At 42.8% G+C, this 14592-nt stretch overlaps 1 protein-coding gene and 1 long non-coding RNA gene across 6 annotated transcripts in view; one reads left to right on the top strand and one right to left on the bottom strand.

The window, feature by feature from the left end:
* The window catches only part of GOLGA4 (golgin A4), a 52923-nt gene extending 44638 nt beyond the window's left edge, over window positions 1-8285 (top strand). For 4 of the 5 annotated variants that reach the window (XM_081930968.1, XM_081930965.1, XM_081930967.1 and 1 more), the window contains 4 exons: window positions 1713-1816; window positions 3921-4007; window positions 5779-5844; window positions 7569-8285. In XM_081930968.1, coding sequence (XP_081787094.1) covers window positions 1713-1816; window positions 3921-4007; window positions 5779-5808 — 221 coding nt within the window. In that variant the 3' untranslated portion in view covers window positions 5809-5844; window positions 7569-8285. The remainder of the gene's footprint in view (window positions 1-1712; window positions 1817-3920; window positions 4008-5778; window positions 5845-7568) is intronic. The other variant, XM_081930966.1, reaches the window with a different exon arrangement.
* On the bottom strand, window positions 1823-3911 carry LOC309380958. The gene is made up of 3 exons (XR_014173225.1): window positions 3568-3911; window positions 2040-3516; window positions 1823-1968 (listed from the first exon to the last, which is right to left on the bottom strand). It is a non-coding gene; the product is annotated as an uncharacterized lncRNA (long non-coding RNA).
* Window positions 8286-14592: the final 6307 nt, after the last annotated feature.

The raw sequence follows: 14592 nt of genomic DNA, 5'->3' as shown, positions 1-14592 counted from the left end.
GTCCTTCAACATTTGATGTAAAACTTGGACATGCCTGCGCACTCACACACAGTTGTCTCAAAGGGTCTCTGGGTCCTGTGGGGTTTGCTTTCTGAACTGTCATATCTCCATGTTGGGGGTGGGGCAGTGGAGCAAAGGATCAAGTTGTAATAAGCAGCAGCCAAAGATGCAAATGACTTGATACAGGTAACACAGTTCTACAGAAGAAGGCTTTAAATTCCAAAGCAGTGAGGTGATGGTGGTCCAATGAGATGGCTTTTCCAGGCTGGTGGAGCCAGATTTGCTGAGAGAGAGAGAGAGCATGCATGTTTGTAGTCTAGATGGCAGCCTTGTAGAATATTGATCCTTGATAAAAATGTGGTCGTGGTGATACAAGAGATACTGTAAGATGGTTAGATCTGGTTGCCTAGAACCCCAGTTGGCCCCTACCCTCAGTGGTTACACAGGATTTGATAATGCAGGTTTCTCACCTTCCCCAGGAGTATGTCACACATAAACAGGTGGGCAGAATACCTGATGACATAATGACGTCATGTGAATGGCACCTGTCCCAATTGGTGTTTGGGGAGCACACCTTCAAAAGACTTTTGTAATGACTGGTGAAGTGATTGTGGTTACATGGAGCTCCTTTGAATTCTCTTTGGAGTGGGAGGTTTGGATTAAACTGCTTCCTTCAACTAGAACCTTTTTCTCTTTGGAGAGAAACCACTTCCTCCAAACAGAGAAAGCGAGCCTCTTCTGCTGTACTAAGGAGCTCCTGTTGGGAACTCCCTAGTGCAGCTGATCTCAGTGGATCTCCCTGTCTGTTCCAATCAGCCCTACTTACCAAGGGACAATGAGAAGCAATCTTTGAACTCCTTATTCTTCCTTTGTAGCCATGTCCATGTTTGCCTGACACCTGATGTTACATATGATGTTGGGCAGGTGAGATGGGGCGTTGTGGGCTATGGCCTTGCAGGACAAGTTGGGTACTGTGCTAGGTCTAAGGTTCTCTGGTGCTACCTTAAAGGATTTATCCCAATTCCTATACTTTCCATTGTTTTGGCAGTTACTTCTAACATCAAGCAGGAGCTATTGGATATAGGATAGGAAAAGGGAATCATGAATCTCTGGAAAGGATAGCGCTTAGGGTTAGGAGGTTTGTGTACTCAACCGATCCTACTTGTGAAGGGTTTGTTTGTTTAGAGCATTTGTACTCTGCATTTCAGCTGAATATCTACCAGACCAGCTTACATAAATCAGTTCAAACAAGACAGTCCTTTCCCTCAGGCTTACAATCTAAAAGACATGACACAAAAGAAAAATGGGATGGGGGCGGGTTTGAATTCAGATGTTGATTCTTTAAGCTAAATAGTAATTCTTACTGACCAGCTGGGACAGAAACAGTTCAGGGACTGGGAGATCCATCTTTCCCACTGAGGCACAAGCATGCTACCAGGAAGGGGCTTAAACAATAGTGGTCTGCCTCTGCCTGGCGATATATTTGAAGGAGAGGGTAAGTTAGTGTCTTGAGTACAGAGGCAAGAGTTAAGAACAAGCCACTTAATCCTCTTGTTAAAATGTAAAATGCGCTTTACAAAAGCAGTGTAATCCGGGTAAGTGACAATCATTATGTCTGTATGTTACAGTTTGGTCAAGAGAGATGAGCCTACTGATGGTAGCACATCTGTGTAAAATACAATTGTATAAAACACTGTCTCTTGTCTGTGCAGATGGGAACCTCTGCCATTCAGATGTCTCTCTTTTTGGAGAACCGACGGAGTTTGAATACTTGAGGAAGGTGTTGTTCGAGTACATGATGGGTCGTGAGACAAAGGTATCCCCCATATTCAAGGCACATATTTATTAAGTTAACAGTCACTTCGAGGAAGAAGAAGAACTGTACAGGTTGTAGTATTATTATGCTCTCATGGGATGAGCCCGTTCTTGCTCACATCTACCTTGGATAGTATTGGGACGCGGGTGGTGCTGTGGGTAAAACCTCAGTGCCTAGGACTTGCTGATCGTAAGGTCGGCAGTTCGAATCCCCGCGGCGACACAGGGTATCTCCTATTTATGAAAAGTTTTTTTTTATGTATTTGTTTTAGTGTTTCATGATTAAAGTGTGGAATTGGTTATTAAAGTTTTTTAGTTGTACCCCATCCTGGTTTCAGAATTGATGATGGGTAGGTTATAAATCTCCTAACTATATAATACTTTCAAACAGGACCACTCTCAGTGGATATTACACTCCATAGGCCAGGGTGGGCAGCTTGTAGTAGATTCGCAGGAGTTTCCAACTCCCAGTTGTCATAACAATAGCAACAGCTAAAAATCCCCCCTCTCCAAATTAGCTTGCTGAAAAAGAATACAGGAACAGACTTTTATGTGAAAGGACTTGCTAGTTGCTTTTGGCATTGGTAAATTTATGAGCTGAACATGCACTCAGAGGCACATGTATGTATGTGTGTGTGTATGTGTGTGTCCAACTGGCTGAGCCGCTATTTTGTACCTGCCTCTGCTTGGTTGATCTCAAGGTTCGCTAGCTAGCATAAAAGTAGGCCCCAAGTCTGTCCTCTCCTTCTTTAGGTTTCATAGGCTCCTCTTTGCAAATGTGATGGAGCTATTGTCCCCGACCTTCCAAATACTCATATGCCAGCCCTCTTCCTCCTGTGATGTGGGACTCATGTAACCCTGTTTCCCCGCAAACTTCATTTCCATCTCCCCCATGGAACCATAGCTCCTTCCTGTCCCCCATTCCCTTCCAAGTGAGATTCCAGACCACCTTCCCTGCAGTTTTGTCTCTTAACTATCCCTGAATCTGATTCAGGTTTAAACCTTCAGCTACATCTTTCAGCAAGTTCCCAACCTCCGGTCACAATCAATTTGCATGGGCTGGGAGAAATAATGAGCAGCCATAAATTCATTAACATAGTGTGGAGAGTGGGGCAGTCAGTGGGGCAGCACAGGCAAGGGGCATTGTTCACCTGGGTTGCTAACAGCATGCCACTTACCGCAAGGGTGAGGACTGAGCAGTGCAGCAACAGAGCCAATGTGATGGTCCTGCTGCTGTGCTTGCGCTGAGCTGAGCTCTCCATACTGCAGTCGTCTCCCTCTCAGCAAGCAGCAGCAACGCTCTCCATTGGGAAGTCAGGTGAACAGCACTGCCCTGCTGGAGTTAAAATTTCAGATAACAAATCATGCCGCAACATAGTTCCGTCACCATCTTCTTAGATTTTTTTTTAATTAAAAAATAATAATTTCCTTTTCACTTACAAGCAGGACCTTCAGCAAATAATACCATATACCAGAGTCACCAGCACATTCTTACTCATGAAACTGTTTACTATATGTTTCTTGCTATGAGGCCATCTATACTACATTATTATTTTTCTCTTTCCAAAAAATATAGCAGTGGGAAAGAATGTTAAGAGCCTTCCTTTTAAGTTGAACTTTCTTTTCAGTGGATAGCATATGAGTAAATATATGGTTTATCTGGACTTTATCTGCAACCAACTATTTCAAAAACATTGAAGCCTTAATACACCTTTAAGGTGCTACTGGAAGGAATTTTTTTTGTATTGAAGCCTTAAGTGATGGAATACTAAATTTATTGTTGTTTGGACCTTGTACTCAGCCTTATTTTAAATCTGATCGTTTGGAATCCATTTCTGTATCATTTATTCTGGCCAAAAGCACTGGGAATTTTAAGTCGCTGGTGATGTTGGATTGCAGACTCTTAGCTTTTAATGTAGTGCATTTATTTTAAAGTCTTAGCCTTAGGTTGCCACAGATTTTTATGAAAGACACAAGTATTCTTTATGCATTCCTATGCTTTCATAAGGACTACAAAAAATACAGTGCTTTTATAAATCAATGAAACTGCTGTTTAGCGGATCATATTCTTATCATGCTCATTACTTTGTACACCTCTTCTTTAGACAATGGCAAAGGTTATAACCACGGTGCTGAAATTCCCTGCTGACCAAGCACAGAAGATCTTGGAACGAGAAGATGCACGGGCATTGGTAAGCCATAGTAAGATACTAAATAAAAGTAGCTTCTCAGGTGTGTCTTAACATTAAAGCCCTTTGATTATTGGTCACCTAACTTTCCCGCAGAAGGATTTTGTGTTTGGAAGTAAGGATTTCGCACAGGGCAGGAAAGCTCTTAGTGATAGCAATAAACACCTTAATGTTGGAAGACCCTGAGTGCATCTTTGCTGATTGTGATGACAAAAAAATCTCCTGTTATGTCTACACCAGCACTTTGCTTGATATATCTGTCTTCCAGTTGGACTACAACTACAAGTCAGGGAAACCTATAAAATGTCAGTGTTAATATGGAAGAAGTCCGCAACAGTTTTACTCATCTATGCAAAAGCCTACTTAACATGCCACCTTGGGAACTGTGATGTTGAAAAGAAGATGCTTTTCAATTAAAGTAATTTAATAAATCCTATAATATTGATCTCCGCTTAGGAAGGTGATAAATGTCCACAATCATAGAACTATCCAGGCATTAGGTTTATCATTCTGTTTTATTATTAAACACTAGGGTTTAGTGTAGGAATTGCTGAAGGGAAAATTTGCCATATAAAACCAAGATACATTCATGGATCTTGGACACATGAATGATTGTCAATTCTTTCTCTTTGTTTCTTCTTCTTGTTTGCTCAGAGGATGCTGCTATCTGTTTTTGCTCACACAATACATTGATCCCAGAGCAAAACAGCTTAAATGGGGTTTCTCCCTTTTCAGCTCACAATTTAAGCGGTAGTTATATGTGATGGGAAATAAATATGAAATAAACTTAATAGTCTGCCAGCATCCCATTCAAATTTATTTACCTTTTGTGGCTACCATTGGTTTGTTCTAAAACTGTGTCTGAGTACCATTTGAATTCAATTCAGTATTATGGGGAAACTATTTGAGCGGTGGCACACTATATTTTGTGGGATTCTGCTTGGAAATTGAAACATTGTCATCAGTTGGTTTTCCTGTTTGGCTACTTTCATATCGTGCTTTAATACATACTAATACTTGTGCTTTTCTGTTGGCTCTATAATTTTGCATGCAGTTGTTAGACGAGATGGGGGAAATAGAATACAGTGGTACCTCTGGTTACGAACGCTTCTGGTTATGAACGCTTCTGGTTACGAGCTCCACTAACCTGGAAGTAGCTGCCCCTGGTTGCAAACTTTGCCCCAGGATGAGAATGGAAATCATGCACCCAGCAGGAAGCCCCATTAGCGAAAGCGCGCCTCAGGATAAGAACGGTTTCAGCTTAAGAACGGACCTCCGGATCGAATTAAGTTCGTAACCAGAGGTACCACTGTACCAGGCCTAATATTTCATGTTGTGTCTATCAAAATAAAGTCCCATGTGTTCCTACCCTGGAGTCCTATTTTGATACTAGCAGCTTTAGTAGAAATTAGTAGACCTTTGCCTGAGCCACCTGAAGGAAAAAGTAGCAAGAAACAGCAACGAGGCATCCTAGGCTTAAAAGCAAACTTCTGCAGGTTCATGGATTGTGCATGTGCATTGCATGAAGCGGGCAATACTTGGCTCTAGTTTACCCTGGAAAGCAGTGCCAGTGCTGGCTGCCATTGCTGTTTTTACCCTTCACCCATATGTCAAACTCTGTACAGAGCAGAGAAATGACAAGGCTAATCACTGGCATCTCACTTGCTATGTCCACAAGTTTGACAGTGTGGAAATAGATGTCTAACATATCTAAACTCACATTGCTTTTATTAACACAGTAACCCACTAAGCTGTTCTTTTCCTGGCTTTGTAGTTCACCTCACCTCGCAGTGGCATCTTCTGAATAAGCCATCAATCAGTGCTTTTAGTTAGCATGTGGGTGAGTGTTGCCTGGTACATACAATATTTGGTTTTGCCTAGTACATACAATGTTTGTTAATAATAGTGAGTGATATCCACTGTTAGTTGTACAGAGTAAACCCACTGAAATCTGTAGACTTAAGTAAATATGACAAGCTTTGGCTACCATCCAGTAATAACTAGTCCCTCCCACTAACAAGGATGCCGAACACTTGTTCTTATCATATTTATTTGGCAAGGCAAGCACTTGTAAAGAGGACTTCTTAATCCCACAACATTTTTGTGTGATCTTGGACCAATTTGAGATTATTTTGAAGAACATGTTCGCAGCTTCACACATCTGATGCATAATATTAGATCAACATAAGATTATGATACAAGTTGCACTGATTTTGGCTCACTTTACCTTGTGTACTAATTGCTGATATACTGCAGACCAAACTAGATGTAGTATATTGGATTGGATCTCCTGGCATTTTTTATTTTAATAGCAACAGTGGTACCCTGTTGCACGTTTCCAGTGTCATGTTTAGTTTGACCTTTATTTGCCTAAATATATGAATGTCAGTTTTCACTTTAGTGCTCAAAATGTAATAAGGAATGGAAAACTTAAGTTCCAAGCCAGAAAAATTCAGTAATAGGTTTATTATTCAAAATGGATTGTACTAGTCTTTCACAACTGTCAGGAAGGGCTAGTTATCCCCTTTTTTTCTAGCTGCCTGTGAATTCTACATCCGTTTTGAAATCTGGCATAGGACTGAATTCACAAGAAGCTAAAAAATCAAGTTATAAATTGCTTTGGAAGGAAATCTGAAAATGTGAAGCAAGCTGTCTGCAGAAAGTCCCAGTGCTGTAGAAGTGGGAAGTTTATCCTCTGTATTTTTACATGTTCTACTTTGCATAGCCCCCCAACTACTGAATTCCCACATAAATCTAGGTTCTTCAGAATTTAAATAATGATTTAAAGTCAAGCGTACAAAATGTGATTATGCAGAAGTTCGTTTTGGAAATACAAATTTATTTAACTTAGATTACAGAAGCCAAGGAACTTGCAGAGGACAAAGTATTTTGACCATATATATGCTTCAATATATTTATACATGGAAATTACTCAAGATAATATGAAGCTCTTGTGAATGAAATGTGATCAGCTACGTTGGCCATTTCAGGGTAGACTAAAGCGACAAAACATTAAAATCACCTGTGAGGTCAAGTGAGCCAAAGGAAAAGCTGTTTCGAAGATATCGCAACCCCATATTTTAGCTGAAATAAAACTGAACTTATAAGGGATACATATGCATATAATAATAATTGTAGTAGTAGTAACAACATCTACAACAGGATGGATGGATAGATTAGATAGATAGATAGATAGATAGATAGATAGATAGATAGATAGTCTTCCCTGCCATCCACTGTTCTGGATATATTGTTCCATGCCCCATAGTACATTGTGCCTGCTGCCTAGCCAAGACCCTTGCAGTCTTTCTGTCATGCCATTGTGCCTTTTTCATTCACTTACTAAGGGGGGGAGGGGAGTGGACTGGATCTGGCTGGTGGGCCAGATTGTAATATTGAATTGTATTAAGCAACACACACAAGTAAACTGCTTTTTTAAACTGTGGGGTAGTTGGTTTTCAACTTGCCTCTTAAACCTTTTATGTCTTTCTGTATCGTAAATTAGTTTGTTGCTTTGCTTTTACTTGCGCTTTTAAATTTTTTCATATCATCCCTCCCTTCCAGTCCTGGCTGCGATCGTCCACTTGAAGAACTTGCAACACATGCACTTTGTAGCAAATGGCGCTCCTTTGAAATCTGATCATATCTCCATACTAGCTCTATGAAGAATGGACAGGAGAAGAACTACTATTCATTGCCCCACGTGAAATGAGCAAAATTAAGAACAATGATGGGTTGTGGGCTGGGCATGAATGTAATCAAACAGTTGTCTTGAAAGATTGTCTTACGCGGTGATGGAGTGCTTATATTGAACACAGTTTTCTATTTTGGTTTAGAATATTTTTTAATAAATGTTTTGCCTCACTGCAATACAGATCTCACAGGATCTCTCTGAAGAATTAATGGTTTGACTGCCCTATTTATTTTTAACAGTTTTATCGTCTGAAATAATTGTGCAATATACTTTGGGTGGGTAGGAGGCCTTGGTGATGTTCTTGGTAAATTAAACCTGTTTCGACTTTTCCCCCTCCCTCACAATTTGATCTCTTGATTGTTTGCTAAAGGCAATTTCTTTCAAGCACTTGCTTTATAATGAATCCAAATTGCAGTACCTCATTTGTTTATTCCTAGCTTTTGTACTTATATTTTGTGGGGAATAAATTTACACTCCTGTAAATTGTAAATAGTTACTACTTCCTTGTATCATAAGCTGATCTCTGACTGTTGGCAGTGCTAATCTTGCAGAGCTGGGAGAGAATAAAACTTCTATTTACTGTACAATGCTGCAGACTGATGTACTTTTTAATAGCAAATATTACTGTCTAATAATTGCTGTGATCTTATTCATTAATATAGGTGAACTACCCTCAAAGCCTAATACCCTGCTTCTGATCTGCCTTCCAGATGTTGATTAATTACAACTCCCATCAGCTCTAGCAAGCATGGCTAGTTGCCAGGTATGACAGAATTTGTAATTCAGCAACATCTGGAGGGCAAAGGTTCCTCCTGCCTCGCCTGATAAGCAGAAAATGCATGATAATGTCATTCACAAGTTCGGTAAGTAGCTTACTGGAATGCATTTGCAGAGTTCTGCAAAACTCACTGGTTCTGGCCAGAAAACAATTTTAAAAGGCAAGTATAAATCTTATGGCAGACACACACAAATATTTACCCCCAGAATTCTCATTTTCATCTCACAACAGGCCTAGTAACTTACTTTTCATATAAAACAGATTTTCAGCGTGGGATCCATGGACAATTAAGTCACATTGGAGTGGATAAGCTGAACTGACATCCATGGTTGAGTCCTTGAGTCAGATGGGAAAGTCAAAACAAAACTCATTGGAAGATGGAAATCCACAAGCAGTGTGGTCTGAAAGAATGAAATCATTTATTTCTGCTTTAAAAAGGTAAAGGACCCCTGACAATGAACGACTCTGGGGTTGTGACGCTTTACTGGCCGAGGGAGCCAACATTTGTCCGCAGACAGTTTTTCTGGGTCATGTGGCCAGCATGACTAAGCCGCTTCTGGTGAAACCAGAGCAGTGCACGGAAATACCGTTTACCTTCCCGCCAGAGCGGTGCCTATTTATTTACTTGCACTTTGATGTGCTTTCAAACTGCTAGGTTGGCAGGTGCTGGGACCGAACAACGGGAGCTCACCCCATTGCGGGGATTCGAACCGCCGACCTTCTGATCGGCAAGCCCTAGGCTCAGTGGTTTAGACCACAGCGCCACCCCTGGCAACTAGCCATGCTTGCTAGGGCTAATGGGAGTTGTAATTAATTAACATCTGGAAGGCCAAAGTTTTCCAACTCCCTTGTGTTGTTTCTGGTTTGCTTTGGCAAAGAGCTTTGTTTCCTTAGAACAAAATGTTCCTATCCCTCTTCAGTAGCATTGCCCGATGAGCTTTTTCTTAAAAGTCCCAGTCCCTAAATATGTGACCAATCTTTGTTTGCACACAAGACTTTCTAAGCCATCAGCAGCTCTGCCATCCTACCAGATGAGCTGTCCTTGTCAGCTGGAGGGAAACAGAGAGAATTTCAGAGGTAGGTATCTGATGCAGCTTGAGGGGCTGCTACTGCTGGTGGACCTTTGAGAACCTAGGAAGTCCTTCCCCCAGATCATCTGCACAATTCCTTGTGTGCACCAAAGGACATTGTTAGGGTAGCAGCACATGAATTGTAGTTCCTTTTAAAAAAGTAATTATCCCTCTCTTTGGTTTTTCATGTCTGACCATATATGGAAGAACTCAACCTACAGAAAACTGGCTAATATATAACAACAGACCTCACACTCCTCCACACTATGTCAAATGAGTCCTGTTCTTTCCCATCTTGCCTTTTAGGGCTTTTAAAGGTTTGCACCAGTCATCTTTACATATAGCTAAAAATACACATTTCAAGATTGGAGTTGCCATATACAGTATATGTCATATTACTAGAAATTCCCACACCTGCAGTCTTTTACTCTTGACATCAAACTTTTGTTTTCAGCGTCTTGCACTTAAGAAGCCAAAATCTTTTTTTCTTTCTCCCCCCTGCCCTTGAGAAGTGGGATTTCTTTTCATTCCCACAAGATACTAGTGAAGAGTTTTTTTGTGTTTTTGTTTTTGCCAAATGTTGAAATGAAACTTAGGGCTGCATACAAATACCGTATTTTTTGCTCTATAAGACACACCAGACCACAAGACGCACCTAGTTTTTGGAGGAGGAAAACAAGAAAAAAATATTCTGAATCTCAGAAGCCAGAACAGTAAGAGGGATCGCTGTGCAGTGAAAGCAGCAATCCCTCTTGCTATTCTGGCTTCTGGGATAGCTGCGCAGCCTGCATTCGCTCCATAAGACGCACACACATCTCCCCTTACTTTTTAGGAGGGAAAAAGTGAGTCTTATAGAGCAAAAAATACGGTAATTTGTGAATAACATTGCAAAGGATTCCCCTCTCCTTCAGCTTGCCTGACGTTACCCATAAAGGACCAGTGATTTGATTAGTGGACAAATCTAATTGGAACTGAGAGCCTCTTAATTTCTATCCTAATTGGAGATATTGATAAGTGCCCAAGAGTACTGCTGTTGCCATCTCTGAAATGACATTTCTCCCGGCAGATGGAGACTGCTACCCACATCTAGCCTTCATGCTGACATGTGGGAGAGGGCATCTGACACAAATCCCCCTTCTGTTACGCATTTTCCTCTACTCAGAGAGTTCAATATATCTTGAGACATTTTTTGAGATTATCATGGATTAATCCCTCCTTTCCATGTTGCAAGCTGATAGCTAAAGTAGGCAGGGAGAGTCATCCTTCCAAGGACTCATATTGCTCACTGGTCCTCATGCAGTCCAGGAGAAATGACCGATGGGAGGAGCGCAGAGAAAAGACCCGCTATAGTGCATGTGTAACAGCGAAACCAGACACTTTCATCTGCCCCCGCTGCAGTAAAACATGTCTCTCCTGTATCAGACTCCACAGCCACAACAGGCACTGTGACTCTCAAATGGTTTTACCTTCCCCCTGATGACACACTTCCATTGCCTTTTGAGACAGACAGATGCCGAGGTCCAGTCCACTACAGCAGTGGTTTTCAGCCAGTGTGCCGTGGCACCCTGGGGTGCCTTGAATGATGGTCAGGGGTGCTGCAGGCAACACTGGCCTCTGTCCCTCTTTCCTTCCCTCCCTCCTCTTGCATCTCTGCTTCCCAAAAGCTTGCACAGCTCTTTGTTGCATCAGTCCTGGGTATAAGCTTCGCAAGCGAATGGTGTCTCTGGGTGGCACCTCTCTTTGGGGTGTGGGGGGAAGCCCAGAGAGCAGGGGCAGCAGCAGCAGCTGCTCAGAGGACTCCCAAGTAGAGGGGAGAGGAGGCTGAGGGAACACTCCACAATGGAGGGTGTTCAAAAAAGGGTGAGAGGCTACAGGCAAGAGGTGACGTAACTGGGCTGCTGAGCCCCACAGGGCTGCCACAGAAAGAATGTAGCTGGTCAAAGGAGCTGTGGACTCAAAAAGGTTGAAAACCTCTACACTACAGCATTAAGGCTGTTCAGGTTTGGCACAGTCTCTTCAGATTCAAATACTATTGAGAAATAGAACTGTAACTTCATTGGCATAATGATGGCACTGTGCTCCAAAACTCCTAGTGACTTCTCTCGGTGGCTTCATAGAGATGTTAAAAAGTGTTGGGGACAGATTAGAGCCCTGCAGAACCCCATAGCACAGATGACAGGGAATCAAAGAACACTCCCATAATGTTACTCTCTGGGCAACTGGGCAAATACGAATTGAGCCATTGAAGTAAAGTGCCTTCAGTACCCATCACAGTCAGTCTAGGACAGGCATAGGCAAACTCGGCCCTCCTGATGTTTTGGGACTACAATTCCCAGCAGACTGAATCAGAGGAATAGGGTCATAGTCTCCCCTCTCTCAACACAGTTCATCCATCAGGGTGACCGAGTCCCAAAACCAGCCTGAATCCAGATTGAAGTGGATCCTTCTAAGCAGTGTAATCCAGGAGCACTCAAAGTTGCTCTGCCACCACCCTCTCTAATACCTTTCCTCAAAAAGAGTTCTAAGCAACTGTCCAGTAGTTACAACACACCATTTGTTGTTGTCCTTTAGTCGTTTAGTCGTGTCTGACTCTTTGTGACCCCATGGACCAGAGCATGCCAGGCACTCCTGTCTTCCACTGCCTCCCGCAGTTTGGTCAAACTCATGCTGGTAGCATCAAGCACACTGTCCAACCATCTCATTCTCTGTCGTCCCCTTCTCCTTGTGCCCTCCATCTTTCCCAACATCAGGGTCTTTTCCAGGGAGTCTTCTCATGAGGTGGCCAAAGTATTGGAGCCTCAGCTTCAGGATCTGTCCTTCCAGTGAGCCCTCAGGGCTGATTTCCTTAAGAATGGATAGGTTTGATCTTCTTGCAGTCCATGGGACTCCCAAGAGTCTCCTCCAGCACCATAATTCAAAAGCGTCAGTTCTTTGGCGGTCAGCCTTCTTTATGGTCCGGCTCTCACTTCCATACATCACTATTGGGATTAGTGTGGGCTTTTTTTTAAGGGGTCAACCACATGGCTGCCTTTTTCATGCGGCTGATACCTCTGCAACATGCAACGAGGCATTCACAACATCCTGCACCCGCCAACTGCTCCACTCTGTTTAGCTTCAACCAGCCAGGGGATATAATTGCATATCCTATCCACATCATCAGGCCACATCAATGCATTGCTACCTATTCTCATTGATACTTCAGATACATTAAACTTTACTTGTCCAGATATCACAGAGAGAAATGCAGAAAGAAATTGTGTTTGCCGGTAAAGGCTTTTTTGACTGCATTTGTAGTTGCATGCCTTAAACCAAAACATCTCAGTTGTCTTTTACCATTGAGACTGCATCGGGTTAGCATTTGTCCAGCTGCTGTTAATCTCAGTTTCTCCAACCTCCCTTCTAAAGTCTGCAAACAGCTTGTGCATTTAAAAAGAAACTACATTTCCTATCAAGCTAGGAGGGGGAGAATGTATATGTATCTCAAAACAAGTTGGCAGCATTTAAAAGCTTGGAACAGTAATTTGTCCATGCAGCAAACTGGACTTTCTCTGTTAGAAATCAGGTACTTAATGGCCCTGAAAATTGTGTTCTTTTATGCTAGGCTTGCTGCATCTCATTGCATTGATCTCCTGTATCTGAATTGCTACCTTTTGTAGAAAGATGCTGTGCTGAAGAAAAATGTGCATTTGAATGGGAAAGCAATAAGCTTACTGATTTATAAAAGGCTGAATAGCAGACAGCAAAAATAAAAAGTCTGACACATAAAAAAATGTCAAATATATACTGGCTCGGTTGCGAAACAACTCCTGGCCATGGGCTTAGCGCATGAGGGAGTTGTGCTGCATCGTCTTGTGACTCTGTAAATTGATGAGGCCCATGCTTTATTTTAACCCAAGACCGATTATTTATAAGCCAGTAAATATGTCTTATTTTGACTCCTTTCATACCTCATCGAGGTGTGTCTATGGTGCACCTTCATCTCTAGCTGGGTGATGCTCTTCCTTGAACTGGCGATGATGAGTCTCCTAGGTAAGGTAAGGTACCTTGATGAGTGGACTATCAAAGACACTTCAAGAGCTCTTCTCTCCTTGGATCCTCTCACTCTCTTCTAGAATCACCCTTTGCTCGCACAGTTTTGAGAAGGAGGAGGAAGAGGGTGCCATGGTTCTATGATGCCCAAGGGAGTCATACTGATGACCCCCAACAGTAAAGTACAGTCATAGGGACCCCTGACCATTAGGTCCAGTCGTGACCGACTCTGGGGTTGTGGCGCTCATCTCGCTTTATTGGCCGAGGGAACCGGCGTACAGCTCCCGGGTCATGTGGCCAGCATGACTAAGCCGCTTCTGGCGAACCAGAGCAGCGCACGGAAACGCTGTTTACCTTCCCACCAGAGCGGTACCTATTTATCTACTTGCACTTTGATGTGCTTTTGAAGTGCTAGGTTGGCAGGAGCAGGGACTGAGCAACGGGAGCTCACCCCGTCACAGGGATTCAAACCCTGACCTTCTGATCGGCAAGTCCTAGGCTCTGTGGTGGTTTAACCTACATTGCCATCCGTGTCCCTGTTGCTTTGATTAAGGTAAAGGTAAAGGGACCCCTGACCATTAGGTCCAGTCGTGACCGACTCTGGGGTTGTGGTGCTCATCTCACTTTATTGGCCGAGGGAACCGGCGTACAGCTTCCAGGTCATGTGGCCAGCATGACTAAGCTGCTTTCAGAGCAGCGCACGGAAACACTGTATACTTTCCCGCCAGAGTGGTACCTATTTATCTACTTGCACTTTTATGTGCTTTTTGAACTGCTAGGTTGGCAGGAGCAGGGACCGAGCAACAGGAGCTCACCCCGTCACGGGGATTTGAACCGCCGACCTCTGATCGGCAAGTCCTAGGCTCTGTGGTTTAACCCACAGCGCCACCCACATCCCAAAGTACAGTCATACCTCGGGTTAAAGACGCTTCTATGTTGAGCATTTTCAGGTTGCGTCCCGCGGCGACCCGGAAGTAATGGAATGGGTTACTTCCAGGATTCACCTCTCATGCATGT

Source organism: Podarcis melisellensis, assembly GCF_964234715.1.
Source record: "Podarcis melisellensis genome assembly, chromosome: 12".
Taxonomy (NCBI): Eukaryota; Metazoa; Chordata; class Lepidosauria; order Squamata; family Lacertidae; genus Podarcis; species Podarcis melisellensis.
Note: the sequence above shows the minus strand (reverse complement) of the source record. Positions and strands in the feature narration are given on the sequence as shown.